The sequence below is a fragment of the Halichoerus grypus genome, chromosome 4 (genome assembly GCF_964656455.1).
Source record: "Halichoerus grypus chromosome 4, mHalGry1.hap1.1, whole genome shotgun sequence".
Lineage (NCBI taxonomy): Eukaryota > Metazoa > Chordata > Mammalia > Carnivora > Phocidae > Halichoerus > Halichoerus grypus.
The window spans coordinates 140386856-140409824 of NC_135715.1; the positions used below are offsets into that span (position 1 = coordinate 140386856).

The 22969-nt window shown below is 41.1% G+C and overlaps 1 protein-coding gene across 8 annotated transcripts; it reads right to left on the reverse strand.

The window, feature by feature from the left end:
• Positions 1-3811: 3811 nt before the first annotated feature.
• On the reverse strand, positions 3812-22910 carry PRKRA (protein activator of interferon induced protein kinase EIF2AK2). Of its 8 annotated transcripts, none has more exons than XR_004919475.2 (9): positions 22671-22909; positions 21963-22132; positions 18768-18849; positions 16626-16704; positions 15477-15594; positions 13500-13594; positions 7734-7908; positions 6655-6767; positions 4253-4494 (listed from the first exon to the last, which is right to left on the reverse strand). XR_004919475.2 is itself a non-coding variant. In XM_036099138.2 (9 exons), exons 1-8 carry the CDS (start codon positions 22733-22735, stop codon positions 5091-5093), a joined length of 828 nt encoding a protein of 275 aa, XP_035955031.1. In that variant the 5' UTR covers positions 22736-22910; the 3' UTR covers positions 4368-4494; positions 5085-5090. The 8 variants fall into 8 exon arrangements, 6 of the variants coding, with proteins under 6 accessions (XP_035955029.1, XP_035955030.1, XP_035955033.1 ...); XM_036099138.2 differs by lacking the exon at positions 6655-6767 and adding an exon at positions 5085-5134 and having other exon boundaries at positions 4368-4494; positions 22671-22910; XR_004919474.2 differs by lacking the exon at positions 4253-4494 and adding an exon at positions 5085-5134.
• Positions 22911-22969: the final 59 nt, after the last annotated feature.

The window sequence follows — 22969 nt, forward strand, 5'->3', positions numbered from 1 at the left end:
CTATAGACTATATCTCAGGAATTTAAATTCAAGCCCAGGTGCCCCTTGTGATGAGAATTTTTAAGATCTCCTCTTTTTAAGCAACTTTCAAATATAGAATACAGTATTCCTAACTATAGTCACCATGTTATACATTACATTCCCATAACTTACTTATTTTATACTGGAAGCTTGTGACTTCTGACCCCCTTCATGCACTTCAGCCACACCCACCCCCCACCTCTGACAACCACCAATCTGTTCTAGGTATCCATGAGTTCCACCAAACTTCCCTTTTTTGATATCAGCTTTATCTGGGGCAGAAAGCCATCATGATTGCCTATCTCTGAATAATTCTGAATAGGTTGTCAAGAGAATAAAATGTTCAGAATGGACCACGCCTTCAATAATTTCCACAAGTTTGCAATTTTTCAGGTAAAGCTATACTTTGTGTCCAAATAAATTCACTTTTCTCTTCATCGATTAAGAGCTGCTTCTTTGTTCTAATACTTGGAGCTTTTGGGCTGGGAATCTATACTTTTTAGAACTCAGTACAATATGGGCACTTTCATGATTTTTAACTGTTCTTTGACCCTTGAAGTACATTACTATTCTAGATGTAGGCTTACTCATGGTGGGCTTTGTCCTCAAATTAGGATAATTTATATTTCATCTCCTACATTCCTTTAGATGTCAGGAGGAATGTTTTCCAAATGCAAATACGCCTTGCATATTGGAGCCCATATGCAGACCACCCACAGAGACTCACAAAAGGAAAAACTGCCTACAAATTCACAGCCAGGCCTTCCTCTAGAAATTTTAGTAAAAGGCGAAAGATATGTCTAAAGAGAAACTAGAGTATTTCAGAGTTGTAATTTTGTGTGATTTGTAAATTACAGAATTGATCTGATTTTTTTCTATTAATGTCTTTTCTCACTAAGTTATACTCTCTAGCTTTAGCCGGGCTCCTGAGGGCGCAGACCCTGAGAAGGAGACAGTGGGGCTGGGGCAGGAGGTTTAGTTAGCAAATGGTTTTGGGTGATAGGTCCCACGGATCACCGTCCGTGGAAAGAAAGGGAAGAAGTGGAGATCGGACAGAGGAATTGGCTTGTAATATAGTCTCAACCAAATTCTCAGGTGACCCCATGAGAAACCCCGAAGCTGAATGGCCCTTTAGAATTGTCCCAAATTAGAGCAGAAGGGTCAGATCTTTGTTGGCCCGTCACTGATTCAGCCTGCCAAAAGAAGGGGATGTGACCACCCTTGAATGAAGTGACTCATTTCACCCTCTAAATGACTTGCCAGGGCTGACAGCCGAGGCCACGGATGTGTGACTTATATAGTCAGTTACACAGGGATCCATGCTTACAAAGGCCTCACCCTTAGTTTAATACTCTGCTGCCTCTGTCTTAAAATTCTTCATTTAATTGCCAATTAATCATTCTTTCTTTTGTTAACTTTTTCCAAAACGTCATTTGAGCTTAGCAGTAACAGTCAATTCTATTGTCCTTACTGTTTCACTTCATATTTCTCAACTGTCTGATACATCGTGCCCACCACAGGTATCCTATCCCAGTTCAGTACTGGTCAAGCTGTTAACAGTGCACCGTCATGTTGCGTGCAAGGGGACATCTGTGTCCCGACTACCACCAGTGGGGGAGGGTGGTTGTCTTATCTGGTAAGCCAAGTGGCAGAAGAACCAGCTCCCAAATCCAGTCCTAATATCTGCTTTCTTGTATCGCTTCTGGTACAAGTGTCGTAGGTTGGGTTCCCTGGAAAGCAGATTCTGGGATAGAGACTGGTAGGTAGGCCGTTTATTAGGGAGTGCTCTTGGGATTGCCACATGTGGAAGGAAAGGAAGCTCCACTGGGCAGAGGGAGAATATGGGCTATGATGTAATCTCAAGAAGGCCTCAGCTGACCCTGGGGGGATGGGACCTCTGAAGCTGGATGGCCTTTCGGATTGTCCCCACATGGACAAGGGGACCACACTGAATGCAAATGCAGGCTGCTGGGAAGGGAGTGTGACACTGGGTGAGGTGATTCTCTGAATCAGAGATCTGACAGCTGAGGGGGGTCTGCCAGCAGCGCTCCCCGGGCAGGCGAAACAAGCCCAGTACTGGAGAGGAAACTGTGAGGTGGACCACAGCACTCCCTGAGAGCAGGGGAGGGGGTCTTTCTCACATAATGTGATGTTGGTCCATACTGTATCCCAGAAGCCTGTTAGAGCACTGGGCACATCCGTGTTCACCATTTATTGAATTCATGTTATCATCATATTGGGCTGTTGCTATCTTTATCATTTATTTATCACTTGATGCCTATCACAGATTAGAGCTGATGCCACAGGATGGTTGTGGCAGAATTGCCTGTTCAAAGCCTATTTGGAAAATTCACCTCATGTGGTTCACAGGTAAGACCGATTTGATAGGTCAAAAGCCTTAACAAAGGGGTGAACGAAATGCTATTAAAGATCACCTGCTGGTGTACCTAACACCCTAGAAAGTTCCAAGAGAGGTGACATTTGAAGAGTATCTTTAAAAATGCATGTTTCCGGGGCGCCTGGGTGGCTCGGTCGGTTGGGTCTGCCTTCAGCTCAGGTCATGATCCCAGGGTCCTGGGAATCAAGTCCCGCATCGGGCTCCTTGCTCCACTGGGAGTCTGCTTCTCCCCCTCCTTCCCACTTGTGCTAGCTCTGTCTCTCTCAAATAAATAAATATTAAAAAAAATAAAAATGCATGTTTCCTCCAGGGCCAGAAGCAGGGAAAACCTAGACAGCAGGAAGAGTAGGACTTCTGGGCAACTTAGACTCAGATGCTCATTTCATCAGTACTGTTTAGAACTGAATTATATTGTCCTTTTCCCCACTTGGATCTCTTCTTCTTCCAATGCCTTATGAATTCTTTCCTCAAAGTATCCTTTCTGAAGTCAGCATTTTACTGTGCAGAAGTCTGTCATCTCTAGAGCTCACTGTGCCCTTTCTATATTCCCCAGCATTCCTAAAAACCTAAGATCGGTCCAGTGACCTACGAGCTCCTGTTTATGCCTAAACTTTGTTTCAAGTCTGTGTAGTTCTTAACCTCATCAAAAATAGTGCCTAAAATTCCATGATTTAATTGACATATACACCTGATAATGTGAAACTACGTGCTCTTTAGAAGTTACATGCATTGGTTTTCCTTTATGATGTTGTTTTATTCTTCTCAAATGATTCCACTCAGGTATGATTTTTTTTCCAGACAGAAAAATACTTGTCATATACTTCTGCTGGATTAACCCTTGAGATTGTCAAAACCTGCCTTTATCATTTAGAGCTCTCTTGCTCTCTGAAGCTTTCCCTGCGTTCTGAAAACAGGCCTGAGACTTCCATCTAATCTACAAGAGTAGCCGTATCCACTGGTGCTGGCAGAGGGACCACTGATGATAGATGGAAACATAAAAGGCAAAATTAAAATTTGCTCCTGAGGCTGATCTAACCTTTCAATCACTCATTGCTTTGCTTGAAACACTCTTGTAACTGAATCGAGTGCACTGGGAAGTTTTGTTTTTGTAATTTTACTAATGCTTTTTCAACTGCTAACTCCTATATGAGTGGTTATGTCAAAGAAACAGACAATGTTGCATTTGTTTGGAGAAAATACGGAAGGGACTCATCACATATACATATTTGTACGTTTTTGCTTAGACCATGGATGTTTTTTCAACTTTGACTTTCAGAAGTAGACTAGATATAGGTAGTAAGTAACAGAGCATCCACATCATGTCACTCCCAAGAATGGCTACAAAGAAGGGGCCATGGTCCGGTCAGTAATGCTTTAATAAAACGAGTGGAACCTGTTACAACAACAGCTCTTTATTACATGGATTCAAATGCACAGCAGACCAATCATGTTCCCTGAAATTCAATAATCACATTCAATAAACGCCTCTTAGTGTGTTCCTCCCAACTCTAAGGGGCTTCCTTCGAATTCCCTGTACAAAGCCTTGCGCAAAGAAGAGGTTAAGCACCAGTAAGAACGACTGTTGCTAGCAGTTTTGTTTCTTCAACATCTTCATCTTCATAATCATCATCAACAACAAACATGCAGTTTCTTCCCTGTATGTACATGGCATTGTAACCTGGGTGCTACACTCTGCTTATGGTACAAAGTTTATAAATACAATATACCAATACAAAGTTGAAGCCATTAAAAAGAGCTTAATAACTACTAGGAGATCATTAAACCTGGAGTGTTGATGGAATCTATGAAGAGATTTAGAAACAACACACAAACTCAAACGTAGTAAACGTTTTACTTGGGAAGGGGCGAAGGGGCATTTCTTATGTGCTACCGAGGGCTTCCGGGGTCGCTTCCGGCTCACTTTCTTTCCGCTATTATCTTTAGATACTGCAGAGCGTTGTGAGCTGCCTCACTCTGCGCATTGCCGCAGGAGATCCCGGAGCCGTGACAGACTGTGATGGGACTGGTGGAGAGTTCGGCCAGACACTGATACTGGCCATTGGCGCTCAGTTCTTCTGTAATGACACGTTCAAACATGCGAGTTAATGCCAAGTGTACAGAAAGCAGATCCTTCGTGAAAACAAGTTTTTACTACGGTCTTCCTTCCTACAGTCTTCACTACGGTATAAATCTATGGTATACTACTCCACTTCCTCATCATCTTTATCATTCTTCTCCAAACAAAAACCAAAACACAACTGCTCAGCGCTAGTGGTTCTCAAACACAGCTGTGCTTCCTAACACCTGAGGGAACTTAAATGCAGGTGCTTTGGCCTCACTCCAGCTTGCTCAGTCAGAAACGCAGGGTTCGGGGTGGGAGTAGCCAGATTCTTACATTTTCTTTTTAAAGCTCCCAAGGCCATTCTAATGTGGCTAGTTGAGCAGCGTTCGCAAATTGAACCGTAGCCAACTTTTTTTAGAGGGAAAAAGACCATGGGCTAGAGCACTGGAGAGACGGTGTTTTTCACTATGGAGTCTAGGGTTACTGTCAGGAGACGTGTGAACCAGGAAATACATGGCTCAGGGCAAGACCTCTCTTTTGCCTTCATGTTCTTTCATTCTACATCTGTGCAGATAGTCTAGTTCCATGTTGTATATACGGTACCTAAGCTCAGGAAACAAATGTTCTTCTCATCAACTGGTGAATCACTGTCACTAAAGATGGTTAGATGACACAAGGGAAAGAAGTAGAAACAGATGAGTTACAATTTGTTAAAAGTGGCCAGGATTCAATGTTATTCTGCTAGAGTCAATATAATAGGAAACCTCCAGATACAGTGGAGGTGTTTTAATGTGTGAAGAGGCTTTCTAGTTCTATCATCGAGCTTTTTTTTTTTTTTTCTTTTAAATTGAGGTAAAATTCATATAACATAATCTTAACCATATTAAAGTGAACTATTCAGTAATATTTCGTACATTCACAATGTTGGGCAACTGCCATCTCTATCTAGTTACAAAACATTCTCATCATTTCATTTTCCCAAGAAGAAACACCATACACATCAAGAAGTTGCTCCCCATCTCCCCTACCCCGAAGCCCCTCTGGCAACCACCAATCTATGGAGTAAATTATTCTGGATATTTCATTTAAATGATATATAATATGACCCTTTTGTATCTTGCTTTTCACTTAGTATGTTTTTTTTTTTTTAAAGATTTTATTTATTCGAGAGAGAGAGAGAGAGAGAGAGAGACAGCGAGAGAGGGAACACAAGCAGGGGGAGTCGGAGAGGGGGGAGTCGGAGAGGGAGAAGCAGGCTTCCCGCCGAGCAGAGAGCCCGATGTGGGGCTCGATCCCAGGACCCTGGGATCACGACCCGAGCCGAAGGCAGCTGATTAACGCCTGAGCCACCCAGGCGCCCCTTCACTTAGTATGTTTCTGAGGTTAATCCATGTCGTAGCATGTATCAGAACTTCATTTCTTTTCATGGCTGAATATTTAATTGCACATATATACCACAACTGACTTAACCATTCATCCGCTGATGGACATTTGGGCTGTTTCCATCTTTTAGCTGTTGTGAATAGTACTACTGTGAACATGTGGGTATTTGTTTGAATTTTGAAGTTTATTATTATTTAACAATTGAAGTTTACAATTGTTTTGGGGATATACCTGGTGGTAGAGTTGCTAGGTCACACAGTAACTCATTTGAGGAGCTGCAAAACTCCTGTTTTCCACAGCGGCTGAACCATTTTATATTCCACCAGCAGTGTGGGAGGGCTACAACTTCTCTACATCTTTGCCAACATTTGTTATCTTCTATTTTCTTCTTCACAGTAATCCCAGTGGGTATGAATTGGTACTTCACTGTGGTTTTGATTTGCATTTCCCTGATGACTAAGAATAGTGAGCATCTGTTTGTGAGCTTGTCGGCCACTTGTATATCTTTTTGTTTTGGAGGATGTCTAGGTTCTTTTGAAGGTAACTGCATAGAAGTTAGCCAAATTAGCTGATTGTGGTTTTTAGACTGCTGTTCTATATTTAGAAGAACGACTTAGTTCTTAAAATTGGTAAGATGCATTTCAAAGGCATCATTAATTCATAATCTCAAAAGCCACCTCAAGTTTCCTTCTTTTCCCAGATTCAACCATCCATAGTCCTGTTCATGACATGGCTTATTCATCTGTGTCTTAAACACCTAAAAAAGTGTGGGTACTTAATAAATATTTACTGAATGAATGGTCTTCCATCAGCCACCTCTTCTGACCATGTGTCTTTACTAAATTCCTGGTTCGGCATCATTCTCAGTATATTAAAACATTGTACTCGACCCATCATTCAATCCTAAAGTAGCAGAGAAAAATCAGAAATTCTTTAAACACCTACACACCAGAGCTGGCAGCTCCTTCAAGCTGGGTCCCCACAGCCCACTGAGGATGGAACAAAGGATATCAAATTCTTCACAAATTACACTGATGTTAAATCAAGACACCACACACTTGTGTGCGCGTGCACACACCACACACACACACGCATGCATGCATGCACGTCAGCTTTAAAAAGCAAATTAAAATCCAGAGTGACTTGCTTTCTATTCCATCCACATTTGTCTACCTAAATGACTAAGGGCTAGAGGAAATATAGACGAGGAGAGCTGGGATGGAATAAAGCTATAAAGTACTTGTCCCCACTGATCTCCTTCAATTGGCAAACAGTGACAAAGTGGAGAGAAGGGGTCTGGCCCCCACAAACTTAGTGCTTGTTCTAGAAACGTGGCTGCCTTTTTATTTGTCAAGCTCTCCATCAGGGCTAGTTTAACAGACACTGTATCTGCAGGGACTCTTCCCCTGATTGGACTCTACCGCTAACCAGCTACACCATCTCAGGCAAGTTTCTGAACCTCTCTGTGCCTTCTTTTTCTTTCCTTACATGTAAGGATAATAGACCTAACTTCACAGGATTAGTTTGAGAATTCAGTGAGCTGAACTACGTAATATCCTTAAAACAGGGCCTGGTCTATAGTCAAAACAATAAATATTAGCTGCTGTTTTTTATTATAACTATACAGATGTTAGCTATTATTATTATTTATAAGAATGGGACATATCAGTGATAACCAGAACTGCTCTGCTAATTTTATATATATAAATATATACGTGTGTGAGAGGTGTATATATATATATATATATATATACACACACACACCATTTCAGTATCCCTGGTCAGTGAAATAAACTGTAATACAGGCTTTGTTTCTGGAATACATTTTAAAAATAGGTTTTGAGATAAGCCAAAGAAAAAAATTCATACCTATATCCAAATATGTTATATTAAAACCTTGTTCCTTGGCGATTTCACTAAGCAGCTGGATGTAATCTGTATTTGGAATACTGAGGAGGCTCCTTTTCAGTAAGTTGATCTTTTCACCAGGAGAATTCCTCAAGGAATGCCAAGTACATCCTAAAGAATGTCCTACTACGTTTGTCTGAAAAACAGAGATGAAGATTAAGACTCGTAACTCAGACTGAGTTCTAATGCTATGATATAATTAAAAGTATTAGGCGCTCACATTTAATACTCTATAAAGCATGTTTAAATGAATACTATTTGGTTAACTTTCCCATTTTAAATGAGATAACACTAATAAGCACATATTTAACAAACACCGCGACGTCAGAGAAAAAAGAAGCATATGCACAAATATACTGGAAGTATTTAAAAATACTTTTGTATGGGACAAAGGTCTCTCAAATTTTCTGATGGCCACATTAAGATGTATAAGATATTTTAAAAAAGATGTAGAAGATATTTAAGAGCAGTATAAACAAACCTGCAAATAACTGAATCTGCCTAATGGAGCAATTTACAAATTAAAATATAAAATGATTTTATCTTTATGATTTCTTGTATTAAATACCAACCAATCACTCTGACAGCTGTGAAGCAGAAGACAAAGAAACTGTAGAAAAGGTGCAATGTACAAGTTAGGTTTGAGAAGAACAAGTTGTTCAAATGAATGGCAGGAGGTCATAAAGTTCTTACCAGACTTTTCCCAGAACCCAATAGAACTTTCTCTTTTGCCTCTTTTCTTTATTCTTCCCTATATCCTTCCCTTTCCACCTCTGTTCTTAGAATGCTTTACATTTCCATGTTAGTTTATTTTTCTCAAATTGCCTCATATATTATGTCAAAAAGCCCCACAAAAACAAAAAACAAAAAACAAACAACTGCCCTCTGAAGTAGGGCAATGTATCCATAGTCTTATTTATTGATGAGACTGATGGAGGTTAAGGGATTTTCAAAAAAGATCACAAGGATGGCCAGTATACAGAATTAATAATCTATAAAGTTTGCTAAATAGAATTTTGTATTCCTTGGTTGGAACTTTAAAAAAAATTTTGTTTTTTTAAAAAATTCTAATTCAGGGGGTGCCTGGGTGGATTAGTCGTTAAGTGTCTGCCTTTGGCTCAGGTCATGATCCCAGGGTCCTGGAATCAAGCCCCACATTGGGCTCCTTGCTCCGCGGGAAGCCTGCTTCTCCCTCTCCGACTCCCCCTGCTTGTGTTCCCTCTCTCGCTCTCTGTCAAATAAATAAATAAAATCTTTAAAAAATTATAATTCATCGATAGAGTAGTTTCAATAAGAAATATATAATGAAGAATAGTCTCTTTTCCTTATCACTCCTTCCCAGAAGACATGTTTCACTTCCAAAAGGTACTTACTGTTAAAACTATTTCTTCAATAACCTTCTATAATTCTAAATTCAAGCACACACACACATAATCTTTTTATTTTACTTTTTACTTCTATCTTCCTCCCTCCCTCCCTCCTTCTCTCTTTGTAGCTCCACACCCCATGTGGGGCTTGAACTCAGGACCCTGAGATCAAGAGTCATATATGCTCTACTGACGGAGCCAGCCAGGCGCCCCCATAATCTTCTTTTTAAACAAAAATGATAGCTTACTCTTCTGTATCTTATTTTCCTCATATCAACCCACATATAGGCACTATATTTATCTTACCAGTTTTCAATTATGGCTTTTGGGCTATTTCTGATTTCTTGGTTTTACTAACAATGTTACAATAAAACTCTTTTGCACTTGGATGACTTTATCTGTAGAAAAATTTCTAGAAGTAGAACTGAGTCAAAGAGCATGTATGCTTTTAATTTTGAGAAAAGACTTCTGGACTGATTTCTAAACCAATTTATACTACCATCAACGGCCTAGGTGGGTGCTTGTTTTCTGATACCCTTGCCAACACCTGGGACTACCAAACCTAGTAGGTTTCATCAGTCTAAAAGGTGAAAATAGTATCTCTTTAATTTCCATGAGTGGAGCTGATCATTTTTTTTTAACCATTTGTATCTCTTTTTTATTGATGTGTGAGAGCTTTTTATGTGGTACTGAAAATAGTCCAATTACACACCTGTGTTAAAAATAATTTCTTGTTTTAATTCTTAGTTTTATTTACAGATTTTTTTGCTGTGTAATAGGTTTTATGGAGTCAAATTTATCACTTTCATTACGTCTTCTAGGTTTTAGGTTTTAAAAAGGTTTCCCCTATGCTAAGAATTTTAAAAAGGAAAGCTCTGCCGTGTTTTTTCATACTTGGTTTCAATTCTTATGTTCAAATTTTTGATCCATCTGAAATTTATTTTAAGGAGTAAGGGAGCAACCTAAATACGTCACACACACACAGATATATACATCCTCCCCTCCACCCCCCACCATAAATGTGGCTTTGTTTCTACATTATTTATTGAATAATCCATCCTTTTGCCCACTGATCTGAAGTCTCACTATTGTCATATACTCTGCTCCTATGTGGATTATTGTCTATACCTGGATTCTCTATTCTATCCTCCGTCTATCCCTGTAACCAATACATGTTTCACTACTATAGATTTAGAGTAGGTTTTATTCTCTGGTAGGTATAATCCCACCTCCTGCACTCTTCCTTTTCAGTTTTCTTGGCTATTCTTGAGAGTTTATTTTTCCAGATAAACTTGGTAAAGCTGTATTGAGATCCAAGATGAATTCTGGTAGATTTTGAGTGAGACTACATTATCTTTTTATATATTTTAAAATATTGAGTCTTCCTATTGAAAATAGGTAGTTTTACATTAATTCAATTTCTGTTAAATCCCTCAGCAGAGTTTTGAAATTTTTTCCACGTGGGTCTGCACATTTTAAGTTTATTCCCCAGCACATTAGCCTCTTTTCTATTATTGAAAATGAGATCTTTTTCATTCCACCTCTTAATATTTGTAAACAGAAAAACTATTGGTTTTTTTTCCTAGTGTACTTTTTTAGGACAGATTTCTATTTTGCTATAAAATTATCAATGTTACCGAGCTTCATAAATTTTGTTAATATACCACCACAAAAAGTCAAAGAGTACAGAATTATAAAAGCAACAATCCTGAGCCTCATTCCATCCCTACATTCAGTCCCCTTTCCAGAAGCAATTTTTAACTTTCTTCTCTAATTATTCTAGTGGTTACCTTCATAATCCTAAATATGAAAAAGCTATTGGTTTTATATATTAATTTTATGATCAGTTACCTTGATGAATTCTCTTATTCTAGCAGTTTTTCTTTTACAGGGCTTTACAGGGACACAGTCATATTATTTGTAGTTAATGATCATTTTTATCTCTTCTTTTTTAATTCTTGATTTAAATTCAATTTATTTAACACATAGTGTATTATTAGTTTCAAGGGTAGAATTTAGTGATTCATCCATTGTATATAACACCCAGTGCTCATTACATCAAGTGCCCTCCTTAATGCCCATCACCCAGTTACCCCATCCCCTCACCTACCTCCCCTCCAGCAACCCTGTTTCCTAGAATTAAGCATTTCTTATGGTTTGCCTCCCTATTTTCTTTTCTTTTTTTAAGATTTTATTTGTCAGAGGGAGAGAGCATATGGGCACGCCCATGAGCAAGGGGAATGGCAGGCAGAGGGAGAAGTAGGCTCCCGGCTGAGCAAGGAGCCCTATGCGGAACTCGATCCCAGGACCCTGGGATCATGACCTGAGCTGAAGGCAGACGCTTAACTGACTGAGCCACCCAGGAGTCCCCCACTCTATTTTCATCTGATTTTACTTTTCCTTCCCTTCCCCTCCCCTATGTTCATCTGTTCTGTTTCTCAGAACAACAGGGATATTTTAAAAGTGTTTATCAATGATTGCCAAATATCTTTTTGGCATCCATTGACTGTTTTTCTCCTTTGACCCATTAAGGTGATTAATTATAGTAACAGATTTACAGAACCTATCCTTGCATTCCTGAAATGCAACAGATATATCCTTGCATTCCTGAAATAAGCCCAACTTGTCTACGGTATATTATTCTTTTACTGTTGTACTAGATATTTTATTAAGGTGTTTCACTATAAGGGAGATTAATCCATAATTTTTTCCCTTGCGATTTGCTATTGTCAGGTTTTGGTGTTAGTGTTATGTTGGTTTTGAAAAATAAATTTAGAAGCCTGCCCTATGTATATATGTATTGCCTGGAAGAATTTAAATAGCACTGGAAATTACTTCTTCCTTGACGATTTAACAGAATTCACCTATGAAACCAGTTATAAACCTATTTGTGCTTTGTGATTTTGGTGTCATCTCTGATCCAATTTTAAAAGAAGTGAATGCAACGTTTTATGTTTTTCTATTAAAAAGGTAAAACCAAAATTATGTTACTTTATTTGTGTATAGTCTTTGATTTTTTTTTTTTCCTACAGAATGAGCCCTTATTTTATTATCATCAATTAGGACACGCTATAGTCCTCACTTCTCATTCCCCACCTAATAAATCCTCAGATGATGTACCATGAGATGTACCTATATATGAACATCATAATCTCAAATAATATGTCATGTATAGCTCAATCTCTTACGCTCTGTATTTGTTTGCCCAGCTGCCTACTCAGTATCTTTACTTAACATATTCTACAAACACTTCAGATTCAATATATCCTACCCACTGTAGATATTAACTCATTATCTTCTCCCCATCAAGTCCCACTCATCTTCTGTGTTCCCCATATTACTGAATGGTACCACCATCTACTCAGTTGCCAATCTAAAAATGTTTACTTTCTCCTTTTTCCTTACTCCCCACATCCAAATCAATTACCATGCCCTATTCACCCCAGCTTTCGAAATAATTTTTAAACTGACCATGTCGACGGCCACCATTATTTCTCATCCATTTTCTGTAACAACAGTCTACAGGTCTCTGAGTCTAAGACTCCTTCACTCCCCATAGGGCAGCCAGTCACTCCCTTCTAAACCTCTCCTTCCCAGATTAAAATTCTTTAGTGATTTTGCTCCACCCTCAGGATAAAGTTCAATCTCTCTGACTATAGTCATCCCTTCCAGACTTAATCCCTCTTTGCCTTTCTGGCCTCATTGTCCAAGACACCCTCCTCCAACCCTATGCTCTGGCCACGCCAAACTATTTAGGGTTCCCAGATGACATATAATATTTTACTCTTGGTCTTTGTAGGTGCTCTTTTTTCTCTTTGGAATTCTTTTCCTCTGTTCTCATCCTGCAGGTCTTGGCTTAGATATTGCCTCCTCCAAGAAGTCTTCCTGAAATCCCCAGTCTTGGTTGGATCCTTCTGTGTTGCCGAGCCCTCTCTGAGAGCACCAGTCTGTCGGGTTCTTTTCTCTTTCGGGAGCCTACAAACTCCCCAGTGGCAGAGACTGTCTTATACATGCTATGCACACAACCTGGCGCAAGGTCTGGCACACAGTGTGAGCTCACGAATGTCTGCTGAGTGGGTATAGGAACGACTGCACTGTCAATGTGAAGGCAAAAATGGCACTCCTGGCTTATCCTCTTTAGGTTCCATCATGTGGTTCTGCATTTGAACGTGTCTCCCAAGCTCTCTTACCTGGTCACCCTTGTGACAGCTAAAATTGGGGTCGTGTACATCTGAACAGTGAAGAGATTTTTAAAAATTAAAACTCTCAAGTGTCTATATGACAAGGACTCTAGGGAAGCTTCCTAGAGCAAGAGATGCTTAATCACATTGTCATCATAGGTGTCTTGGTCATTACTCACTAAAGAAATGTGGTTCTCTGGAGAAATATTACTGAATTTGGCAAGAAATTTCTCAGCAGCGTTTCTCTTGGCTTGTTTTTTTGATGCCCCCTTTCCTAAATAAAAAAGAAAGAAATGGTAGGTTTAGAAAATAAATTAGTGTCCACAGAGAATAATCACATGTATAAAGTATGATTTTTTGATCAGAGAACAATTTCGTGATTTTTATATACTATTCTTTTGCTGATCTGACATCTTTGCTTATTGTGCTTCATACAACTATTAATTCTTTTTTTTTTTTTTAAAGATTTATTTATTTTAGAGAGCGGGAAAGAGAAAGCACGTGAGTGCAGTGGGGAGGAGCAGAGGGAGAGGGAGGGAGAGTCCCAAGCAGACTCCGTGCTGAGCTCAGAGACTGATGCAGGGCTCGATCTGACAGCCCTGAGATCACGACCCAAGCCGAAACCAAGAGTCGGGTGCTTAACCAGCTGCACACCCAGGTGCCCCGATACAACTATTAATTCTTACATTTATGGAGGCCTTTCTTTTCTTTGACATTTTATCTTTAATAGTTATACTTTCTGTTTTTAACAGGTATATTTCCCTATGCCTAGCTTTAATGAATCATTTTTGGTTTAATTCTGACCAAGTTTTCAAATTTATCAAGGTCCATTTGAATTACAGCTCTTATCTCTTGATGTCTACTTCTTGCTTACAATCTTCTATAAACTGACAACTATGTGGAATTTTTCTTTAACACGAATAAGAAGGGCACGGAGATACTGCAGTTGAAAGACACCATAAGTATCATCTACTTCCATGCTTTTCGTTTTACAGATTTAAAAACTGAGGCCTAGAGAGATTAAGTAATTTGCCTACCCTCGCAAATCAAGGTGCATCAAGAATGGACATGAGGTGGGGCGCCTGGCTGGCTTGGTCGGTTAAGCTCCTGCTTGCATCGGCTCAGGTCACGATCTCAGGGTCCTGGGATCGAGCCCCACGCTGGGCTCCTTGATCAATGGGGAGCCTGCTTCTCCCTCTGGCCGCCCCTCCCCCCCCGCCATGCGTGCTCGGTCTCTCTCAAATAAATAAATAAAATCTTTAAAAAAAGAATGGAAGCTGGGGTTCCTACTTCCAGTCCAGTGCTTTCTGCATTGACCCGCACTGCCTCTCAGGGCAAACGGTTGCTTATTACTTGAAACAGGTATCTAACCAATTCCATTCCGTGCCATTTTAAGAATGATAGAAACATGATAGAGAAATTACAATACGGACCCTCACTTAGTACTCTATTAAGGGACTTTTTCCCCATCGTTTCTGGCCCTTACAACATGGAAGTTGCTATCTTTCAAAGGGAACATTTCTACTTTATTTTTATCTCATGCTATTTTTTTGCCTCCTAGTCTCTTATCATCTTGTTTTCAAATGTGATCTTCCTGTAGTCCTCCAATCTTCTAGAACAGCTGTTGAAACTTCCAAGAGATTTACTGCTTTTTTCTAAAATGATTTTTTTTTAAAGATCTTATTTATTTGACAGAGAGAGACACAGCGAGAGAGGGAACACAAGCAGGGGGAATGGGAGAGGGAGAAGCAGGCCTCCTGCGGAGCAAGGAGTCCGATGCGGGGCTCGATCCCAGGACCCTGGGATCATGACCTGAGCCAAAGGCAGACGCTTAAGGACTGAGCCACCCAGGCGTCCCTCTAAAATGATTTTTAAGTTACTAACACATCAATGCAGGCTATGTAAAGTCAATTATTTACTTCTTTCCGTTAACAGGCTTTTCCATGATTTTTAAAAATATCAAATTAAGAAGCATAAGTATTCTTAAGCCAAATACTTAAATTCAACTGCAGAAAGAGACAGTAGAATAGGAGTGTATCAATTTTTCTCCCCAGAAATATCTGAAAGGAAATCACAACAGAACTTTCTATGGTCATTTATCATCTGAAAATATTTCAAATGTCTTCAGTTGTATGAGAGTAAAAAGAAATAACTACCAGTTTCCATAAATGACTCTAGCCTACAAATTGTGGTATATTCTCTCTTATGCGCAGGTCCTCCCTCTTGGGAAAGGGTATATTCAGGAAGTCTCCAGCCATGATGAATAGCCAACTCCTAGAAAATCGAGATGAGGCTTTAGTAGTAATTTTTACTATGCAATGGCTTAATCACATAAATGACACCCTTTCATGATTTTTGATCCCATTTCCATTTATATGTTTGAAAAGAATAATGATCTTCTGCAATGGAAAAATGGGGGAAGGCCTTATATTCCCCATAAATATTCCTGCATTTTATATCTTGCAAGCCCACAATACCAAAACTGAAGCAGCTTACTGCTAGGATAGGAATGGTGTTCTTCCATTAAGCCATAGTGAGCAAATATCAAAGAGCTCAAAGAGAAAGAGGAGCTACTATGGCCCTCTTGGGGAACATCTATGGGTCTCACGGTCATCAGTTCCGAAAGCCTCTGCCTTAATTGCAGACTTCCTGCCCATAGCTGGCTAACTACTGCACTGGAACAAGAGCACATGAGCGAAGGCGGCTAACAGACTTGGACAAAGCTGAGGAAAGATCACGGGAGGAAAACTCAAGAAAAAGACAGCAAGAAAGGGACCAAAGGACGGGCTGGAGAACGGGGAGGGGAGCTGTCCAACAGAGCACATGGATAATCTGCAAAAAGGATATTCTGCATGCAGAAATTCAAAGCTGATTTTTTTTTTTTTGGTAGAATAAGCAAATAGACTACTTCCCCTTTCTTGAGGTAGGTTACCCGATTTGGGTTCTTTATAAAATCTTCTGTGTCAACAGAAGTAGAAAGAGGTTTGTCACAAGAGTGGCAAGAAATATTCTTAAAGTATAAAACACTCTACCCATGTGCACTGGGGTCCTGTTGATCTCAAATGAGAATTCCACAAACCAAAGGCAGATACTGTATATGGAAGAAAATCCAAAACGTAAATAAATAGGAAAATAATTTCAAGTTAGTGCTGTAATAGCTAATGATCATAACTGGGAAAACAAAATATTATACCATCTTATCTTTAAAATATTTATTCCTTGTTTCAGCCCTTATCATATTATCAATTTATGACATCTTTCTTCAATAGACATAATGTTATGTAAGGAAAAACCGTGTGACTTACCTGTAATGAACCAATAGGGTTAAGCTGGTTCTTTGGTTGCTTAGAAGGGTCAGGCATTAAGGGGTCAGGAACTGCAAAGCTAAACATTTTTTTAAAATGTTATAAAACAAAATAATTTTCCCCAAACTATTAAATAAATGACAAGCATTTCTTATTTAATCCTCTATGCCTCTGCTATTCTCCATAGAATAGCCTTCTACCCCACCTCTTCTTTGAGAATGTGATCTATCCCCTGTCCAAGGTCTAGCTCATACGCCACTTTCTCTAAGAAACCTATCCTGTTATGCTAATGGAACATAACTTCTCCCTCCTTTGAACCATTATTAACATTTAGGTTGACCCTTTCTTAAGCAAATTATTTTACTGTAAGTTATATACTCTTACAAATACATGTAATTTGTCCATCCCTCACCACATTGCTCCTGCATTCAGATGTAAAATCCTTTTGATGACAGAGCCTATATATTACTTACCTCCGTAAGCCTTACAGGACTGTGCATATAATAGGTGCTCAATAAAAATGTATTTAAATAAAGCATACTACTGTTACAACCACACAAAAAGGGAAGCCTAATAATTAGGAAATTTAGCCCGGTAATGGGAATGATACAGATTATAAAGTTGTTTTTTCACTCAAATAACTACGGAAGACAAATCTGTCTGATCTACCATCTGCTCTAAACTAGAATCCTCCTCCTAAGATTTATATGCAATGTGGCGTCTATGATTAGGGAAAAAGAGAACAATGTCTCCTAACTAGTTTGAAATTACTCATTAGTTAGGTGATGAGTGTCTAGCACTGAGTAAAGCTACGTTCAAGGTTACTACCACCTAGGCGACTGAAGAGTCATTTCTTCCATGACCAAAGAGGTTCAGTTATTGCCACTTCTTCAGGTTGCTTTTCCACCTGCCAGAATGTCAAGCTTTACGGAGGCTGATGAGATAGGAATATTCACTTACAATGCTGCACGCTGAAGCTACCCAAATAATTGTGATGGAGATGTGAGAAAGCCTCTGTATTAAATCAGGCCACTTTAGACCTGATTGCAGCTTAGTAATTCCCATCTTATCTGTCAAGAAGCACAAATATATAGTAAAGTCTGTTAGCCTTTTGTGCTGACAAAGTGAAGTGCCCATGTGCAGAAAGGACACTCCGTATGCTCATTTCTACAAATACACCCAACACTTTGGGTTGACCTTTGGGCTGCACAGAAACAGCCTGGTCATCACCGGCGAGGGGAGAATCCAATACCTGCCATGCCCTTTGGCATGTCTACAAAGCCAGCATAAATCAGCTATAATGTAGGATCCCAGGGAATCAAGCACCATTTTGTGAGATTCAAAGCTTGTCAGTGCTTCATTCTAAACTACTCGAATGGTTTGGAAGGGCTAGAAAGGGGAGGAGCACTGCATGAGAACCTAAGTACGTGCTAGACCAAAAGTTTTGAAGCTGGAGAAAAACCTCTCCTAAATCCCCCCGGGCCTCTGCTGTCCACTCTGAGCAGGTACACCAGACTCTACTTGAGGACTAACTGAGTGCAGGGAAGAGGAGAACTTAAAGGCTCAGCATGCTCCAGTGTGTCCATTAGAAACCAAAGGACATCACTCTAGGATACATGAGATGCTCCAGGACCAATACTCTCCAAAAGCACCTAAAGTGACAACCAATTTATTTTGGAAAAATCCCATCAAGACTTAACATCCCACTTAACATCTTGTATTTGGTATACATTCTATAATAAAGGAAATCTCTTTGTCTCCTTCCAAATTAGAATCTTCCGAAGAGTATTTTCCACTGATCTTTTTCCATTTCATAACTTATTTTATGTAGTGTAGAAATTATTACACTCTTAACACAGGAAGATATTTGCCAGAAAAACTGGGGTTTTCTACTGTTGCATCCCACTGAGGGGAAAAAAAGCCTAGTTCCTGAGAGCTTTCATTTAACAGTTAATTGCTGGAATGAATTTCTTAAGGATAAAGTTGTCTTTAACGGATGACAGGTTTTCACAAGGAAATAAAATTTTAGAGCTAGGTACTAACAACTGTTCACTTTGTTGCTTTTGTGAGCATGTTCAAACTTTCAATCTTACCTCAGCCATGATATTTTTGAGCTGCAGAATACAAAGAAATTTAGCTCACCAAATACTTGCATTCGCTTTCAAAATGTTTATGGCAGCCTCTGCAGCTCTATGTTTCGCCAGCTTCTTACTTGTACCTTCACCTGAATTAAGGTTAAGAAAGAAATGTCTTTATGTGTTGTGAAAATGTGAGGCTTGCGTAGACATTTGCATAATACAAAGTCACTACAGTTTATATATATACACAAAGTTAATAAAAATATATACTACATACTGTAACAAAATATTCCCATGAAATACATACATTAAAAACCCATAATTTTAAGTTTGATGTATCTAATTCTATGTATACCTATATTAAAAATCCTTGTGTATATTTATTACATAAAATGGTAATGAAGTAGACCATGTCATACTTTCTGGAAAAAAATGCAACTTAGTATTTTACTCTTCCTTATTCCTAGAGAGAGAGGAAATGCTATAGCAAGAAGTCTCCTCTAAGGGAGCCACTTATATCAACACTGTTTGACAGCAAAATGTGCACAATTTTATTCCAATAGCCCATCCTATACTGCATTAATCCCCTCTGTTTGGCTAAGCAGTCCTGGCTACATGTTGGGTACAGTGGGAGAAGGTTTATATAGGGAGTGTGAGAGATGATGTTATGTGTCTTCCATACAATCTATATCCCTTACCTAAGTAGCTAACAGGGTGGCAGGGGACAGGCCTGACTCATCACTGAAACTGCAGCCTAATTTCAGTAAGCCATCACACCTGTTAAATGGTAAATTCAATCTTTTGCTTTCTGAGTTCAAGCTAGGTGCTGAGAACCTTTCAAAAGTGGTACCAGAGTGCTGATATCCACTTCTCTGGTGTGGAGGAAAGGAACAGGATAATGGAATAAATTTCAACTGTAACCCTCAAATGTCAGGACATACAAACCATACACCTTTATCCACTAACCTAGGGATTTAGGGACACTGGGGAGTATGAAACAGAATCCCTGCCCTTAAAGAGCACACAGCCTAGTGCAGGATTTTGTCTGTAAAGAGGCATCTGAAATACAGTCACATGTGTTAGAACCAGCCTAAGTGCAGGCTGGAGGGGAAGCACACGAAAGGGGCAGCTCCCCTCCTCTTGGTAAGGATTCAGAAAGGTTTCAGGAAGGAAGAGATAACTGAATGAAGACATAAAAGACTAGTAAAAGCTAGTAAGGTGAAGAGAACTGGGGGTTAAGAAGAGCATTCTAGGCAAAGAAAAGAGCCCTTGCCAGGGCTCAGAGGCAACACCCAGCATGCTGCTCTCAAGAGCCCCAAGGAGCTGGGGAGGTAGGAGCTTAAGGAAACAATAAAAGGCTACAGGATTGGGAGAGTAGGGAGAGAGGTCCAAGAACAGTCTTCTATATTTGTGCTTCTCAAACTTTAATGTGCACAGGAATTGCCTGGGAATTTTGTTAAAATGCATATTCTAGTCCCGCAGGTCTGGCATGGGGCCTGATATTCCAGAGGGTTTGCATCAAGTGCCCAGGTGATAGTAATGCTGCTGCTGATCATGTTTCGAGAAGCACGGCCGTTAAGTCAGATCAAGAAATCTGTATTCAACCAGAGGGTGATGGGCAAACCACCGAACGGATTTGAAGAGCAAGAAGCACACGAACAGATCTGAATGCCAGGGTCATCCGGGGAATGGACAGCCCGAGACTAGAGGCTGAGAGAGCAGCAGCGAGACGACAGCTGCGGTCCAAGTGCGAGACATCGGCGGCCCAGACAGCAGCAGGGGGGAGAGGGAAGCAGGCAGATGCCAGAGCTGCTTAAGAAGTAAGACTTGGTGGAAGAGTGGGCAAGAGGCAGAGGGAGAAGGAGGAGTCAGGAAAATGAAACCCAACTTCCTAGTGTGAGCCAATAGGTAATGGTGGTGCCTTTAGTGAGCTAGGGAATGCAGAGGGAACAGACTTGAGGGAAGAGAGATGGAGTCAGTCTGGGACAATGAGAGACTGAGGTGCCTTTGGGTCATCCAAGTGAAGATGCCAAGTAAGCACAGGTTGATAGACCGTTCCATAACCGGACCTGGGCTGAATGAAGACAGAGATTTCAGGATATTTGGCCTTTAGATAGCACTTGAAGCTGTGGAGGCACATAAACTTGCATAGGAAGACGGGGCAGTGTGAGGAGAGCAGGGGCCCAAGCAGAATGGTTAGTGGCCATAGGTTGTTAATCCCTGGCCCAAGACATATTGAAGGGAAAAGGACTATTTCTTTTCTTAAATTTTCACTGAAAATTTAAAAATAGACCTGTTAAAGGAGTAATGCAAAGATCCCGTGGTTCATTGTGAGGAGACTTCCAGCTAGCACCTACAATCCACCTGCCTCATCTAGATAAAAAAGTCTCAACATTTTCTTAAAGTCGTTTCAAAGAAAATAGTGGACTCCAGATTTTCAGGGACCTAAACGATTGATGCCTTTAGATTACCAGATGGTGCAACTCCAACCTTCCTGTTGAATTGTTTTCTTGGCATTCTTCCGATTTAAATTTAGTATTCATTATTTTTTGTTTGCAATTAAATAGATACATAAGCAAAATGCCTACATTTACAAATGGCAACTTTAGTTATCATTTGTTCAAGTTCACAGACCATAAGGGGAGTCTGAACTCTGAAACTTCATTGCTATGTGACTTTGGGCATGTTAACTGATAATTTCTCTGAACCTGTTTCCTCACGTATAAAAAAGGAGATGACATCTTACTAAAACTGGTACAGTGTCAGGAACTAGACGGTGCTATGAAATACGGTATTTGTGCCGCCTTCCTCATTTTGCTTGGATACAGAATCAAGTGTGGTACAATGGGCCCAAAGTGCCAGGTGAGTCCATACAAAGAGGGGAGAGGCTCAGAAAATTCTGGGCTCATGGCTCCTGGCATCGTCTATACTCTATGACACTATAAAACTTGTCAGCACCTACTGATCCAACTATGGTCGCTCCAAGAACCTTTCCTGCTTCTCCCTAATTCTTTAAAGAACCCTAGGAGGATCCTAGGGGATGTTTCTGAGCTTCTCTTGGTATCTGGAGAAGAGAAAATTAGGGAGAGAATCAGATGAAGTTGGAAAGTCCCCATGACCTGAGATGAGAGGTCTCCAGTTTCAAGAGCCTGCTCCTTACAGCTGTCCCTGGTAAAAAGGTCACTTTTCCGAACTGAAAAGCAATACCAAGGCTCGCCGGCCAACCCACATGATCATGGGGTTAACTGTGCATACAGACCTGTGCAGGTTATATCACCAACGGTTACTCTGAAGGTGAAAGTGGGTACGTGTATTTGCACATCCGATCTTTCACATTCATAAACCGGGATGTTCTTGGTCTTCATGCCGTATTCGTGTAATACCTGAATTGGTGTTTTCCCTGGCTTAGCTGTAATCATCTTCCCCAAACTGCAAAAACCAGAAAAAGGTGTGCTTTGCATGCCAAAGCGGGGAGGGAAGCAGAAGCATACAGAGGCTAGTTTTGACTGCCACCAACACTGATGCGGGAGGCGCCGAATCTCCCCTGCGGCCAGCGCCAGAGATGGCGAAGCGCCCCAGTCTCCCGGCCCCGCTGCGGCGGGCAACCGGCAGGGGGAAAGAGGGCTTTCGGGAGATAACTTGAAAGCGGGTAGGAGTCATTCCCTGTGGTCTCTCAGGACCAAGCCCACAGAACCCCTCTCCCGGGTAGCGGCGGCGCGCCACCTCCGCCCACCCCGCGCGCAGCCCGAGGCCGCAAGAGGGGCGGGGCCAGGCCGCAGACCCCAGCCCGCGCGCGGCCGAGAGGGCGGAGCCGAGTGCCCCCGGGTCCGCCCGCAGCCGCGGGGGCGAGAGCAACGGGAAGGGGCTTTACCCAGAATGCCGCTGGAAAGCAGGCTCCTCAGCCCCGCCTCTCGTGCCCACCGCTCCCGGCCCTGCCGGGCTCGGCCCCGACTATTCGGGCGCTGACCTGAAGGTCCCGCTGTCCTCGCGCTCCAGCGGCGGGGCTGCGGCGCGATGCCTGCTCTGGGACATAGCGAGAAGGGACGGCTTGGCGGCAGGTGGAAGAGTGGTGCGGAGCGATGTCCTCGCTCCCCGGGTCGGCCGGTCCCCAAGAGGAGCGCTCCAGCGCCGCCGCCGCCGCCTCCTCAACTCCCCCTTTCCTCCCGGCTTGCGTCCCTCTTGCGAAGGGGACGGGCGGAGGCGGAGTCTCGGTGCAGCAGTGCCGGCCACGCCCCCTCGCTGCCCGGGCTGCGGGCCATACTCCAA

Bases quoted from the DNA above. Each gene is read 5' to 3' on its own strand.
- PRKRA (XM_036099136.2), bottom strand. From the start codon at position 22,735: ATGTCCCAGAGCAGGCATCGCGCCGCAGCCCCGCCGCTGGAGCGCGAG. The intron at 16,705-18,767 runs GTGAGCTAAATT...AAAAATGTTTAG, and splicing joins AAAGCGAATGCAAGTATTTG to CTTTGCAGTTCCTGACCCCT. The intron at 13,595-15,476 runs GTAGTTATTTCT...TTTTTTATTTAG, and splicing joins AGAGTCATTTATGGAAACTG to GAAAGGGGGCATCAAAAAAA.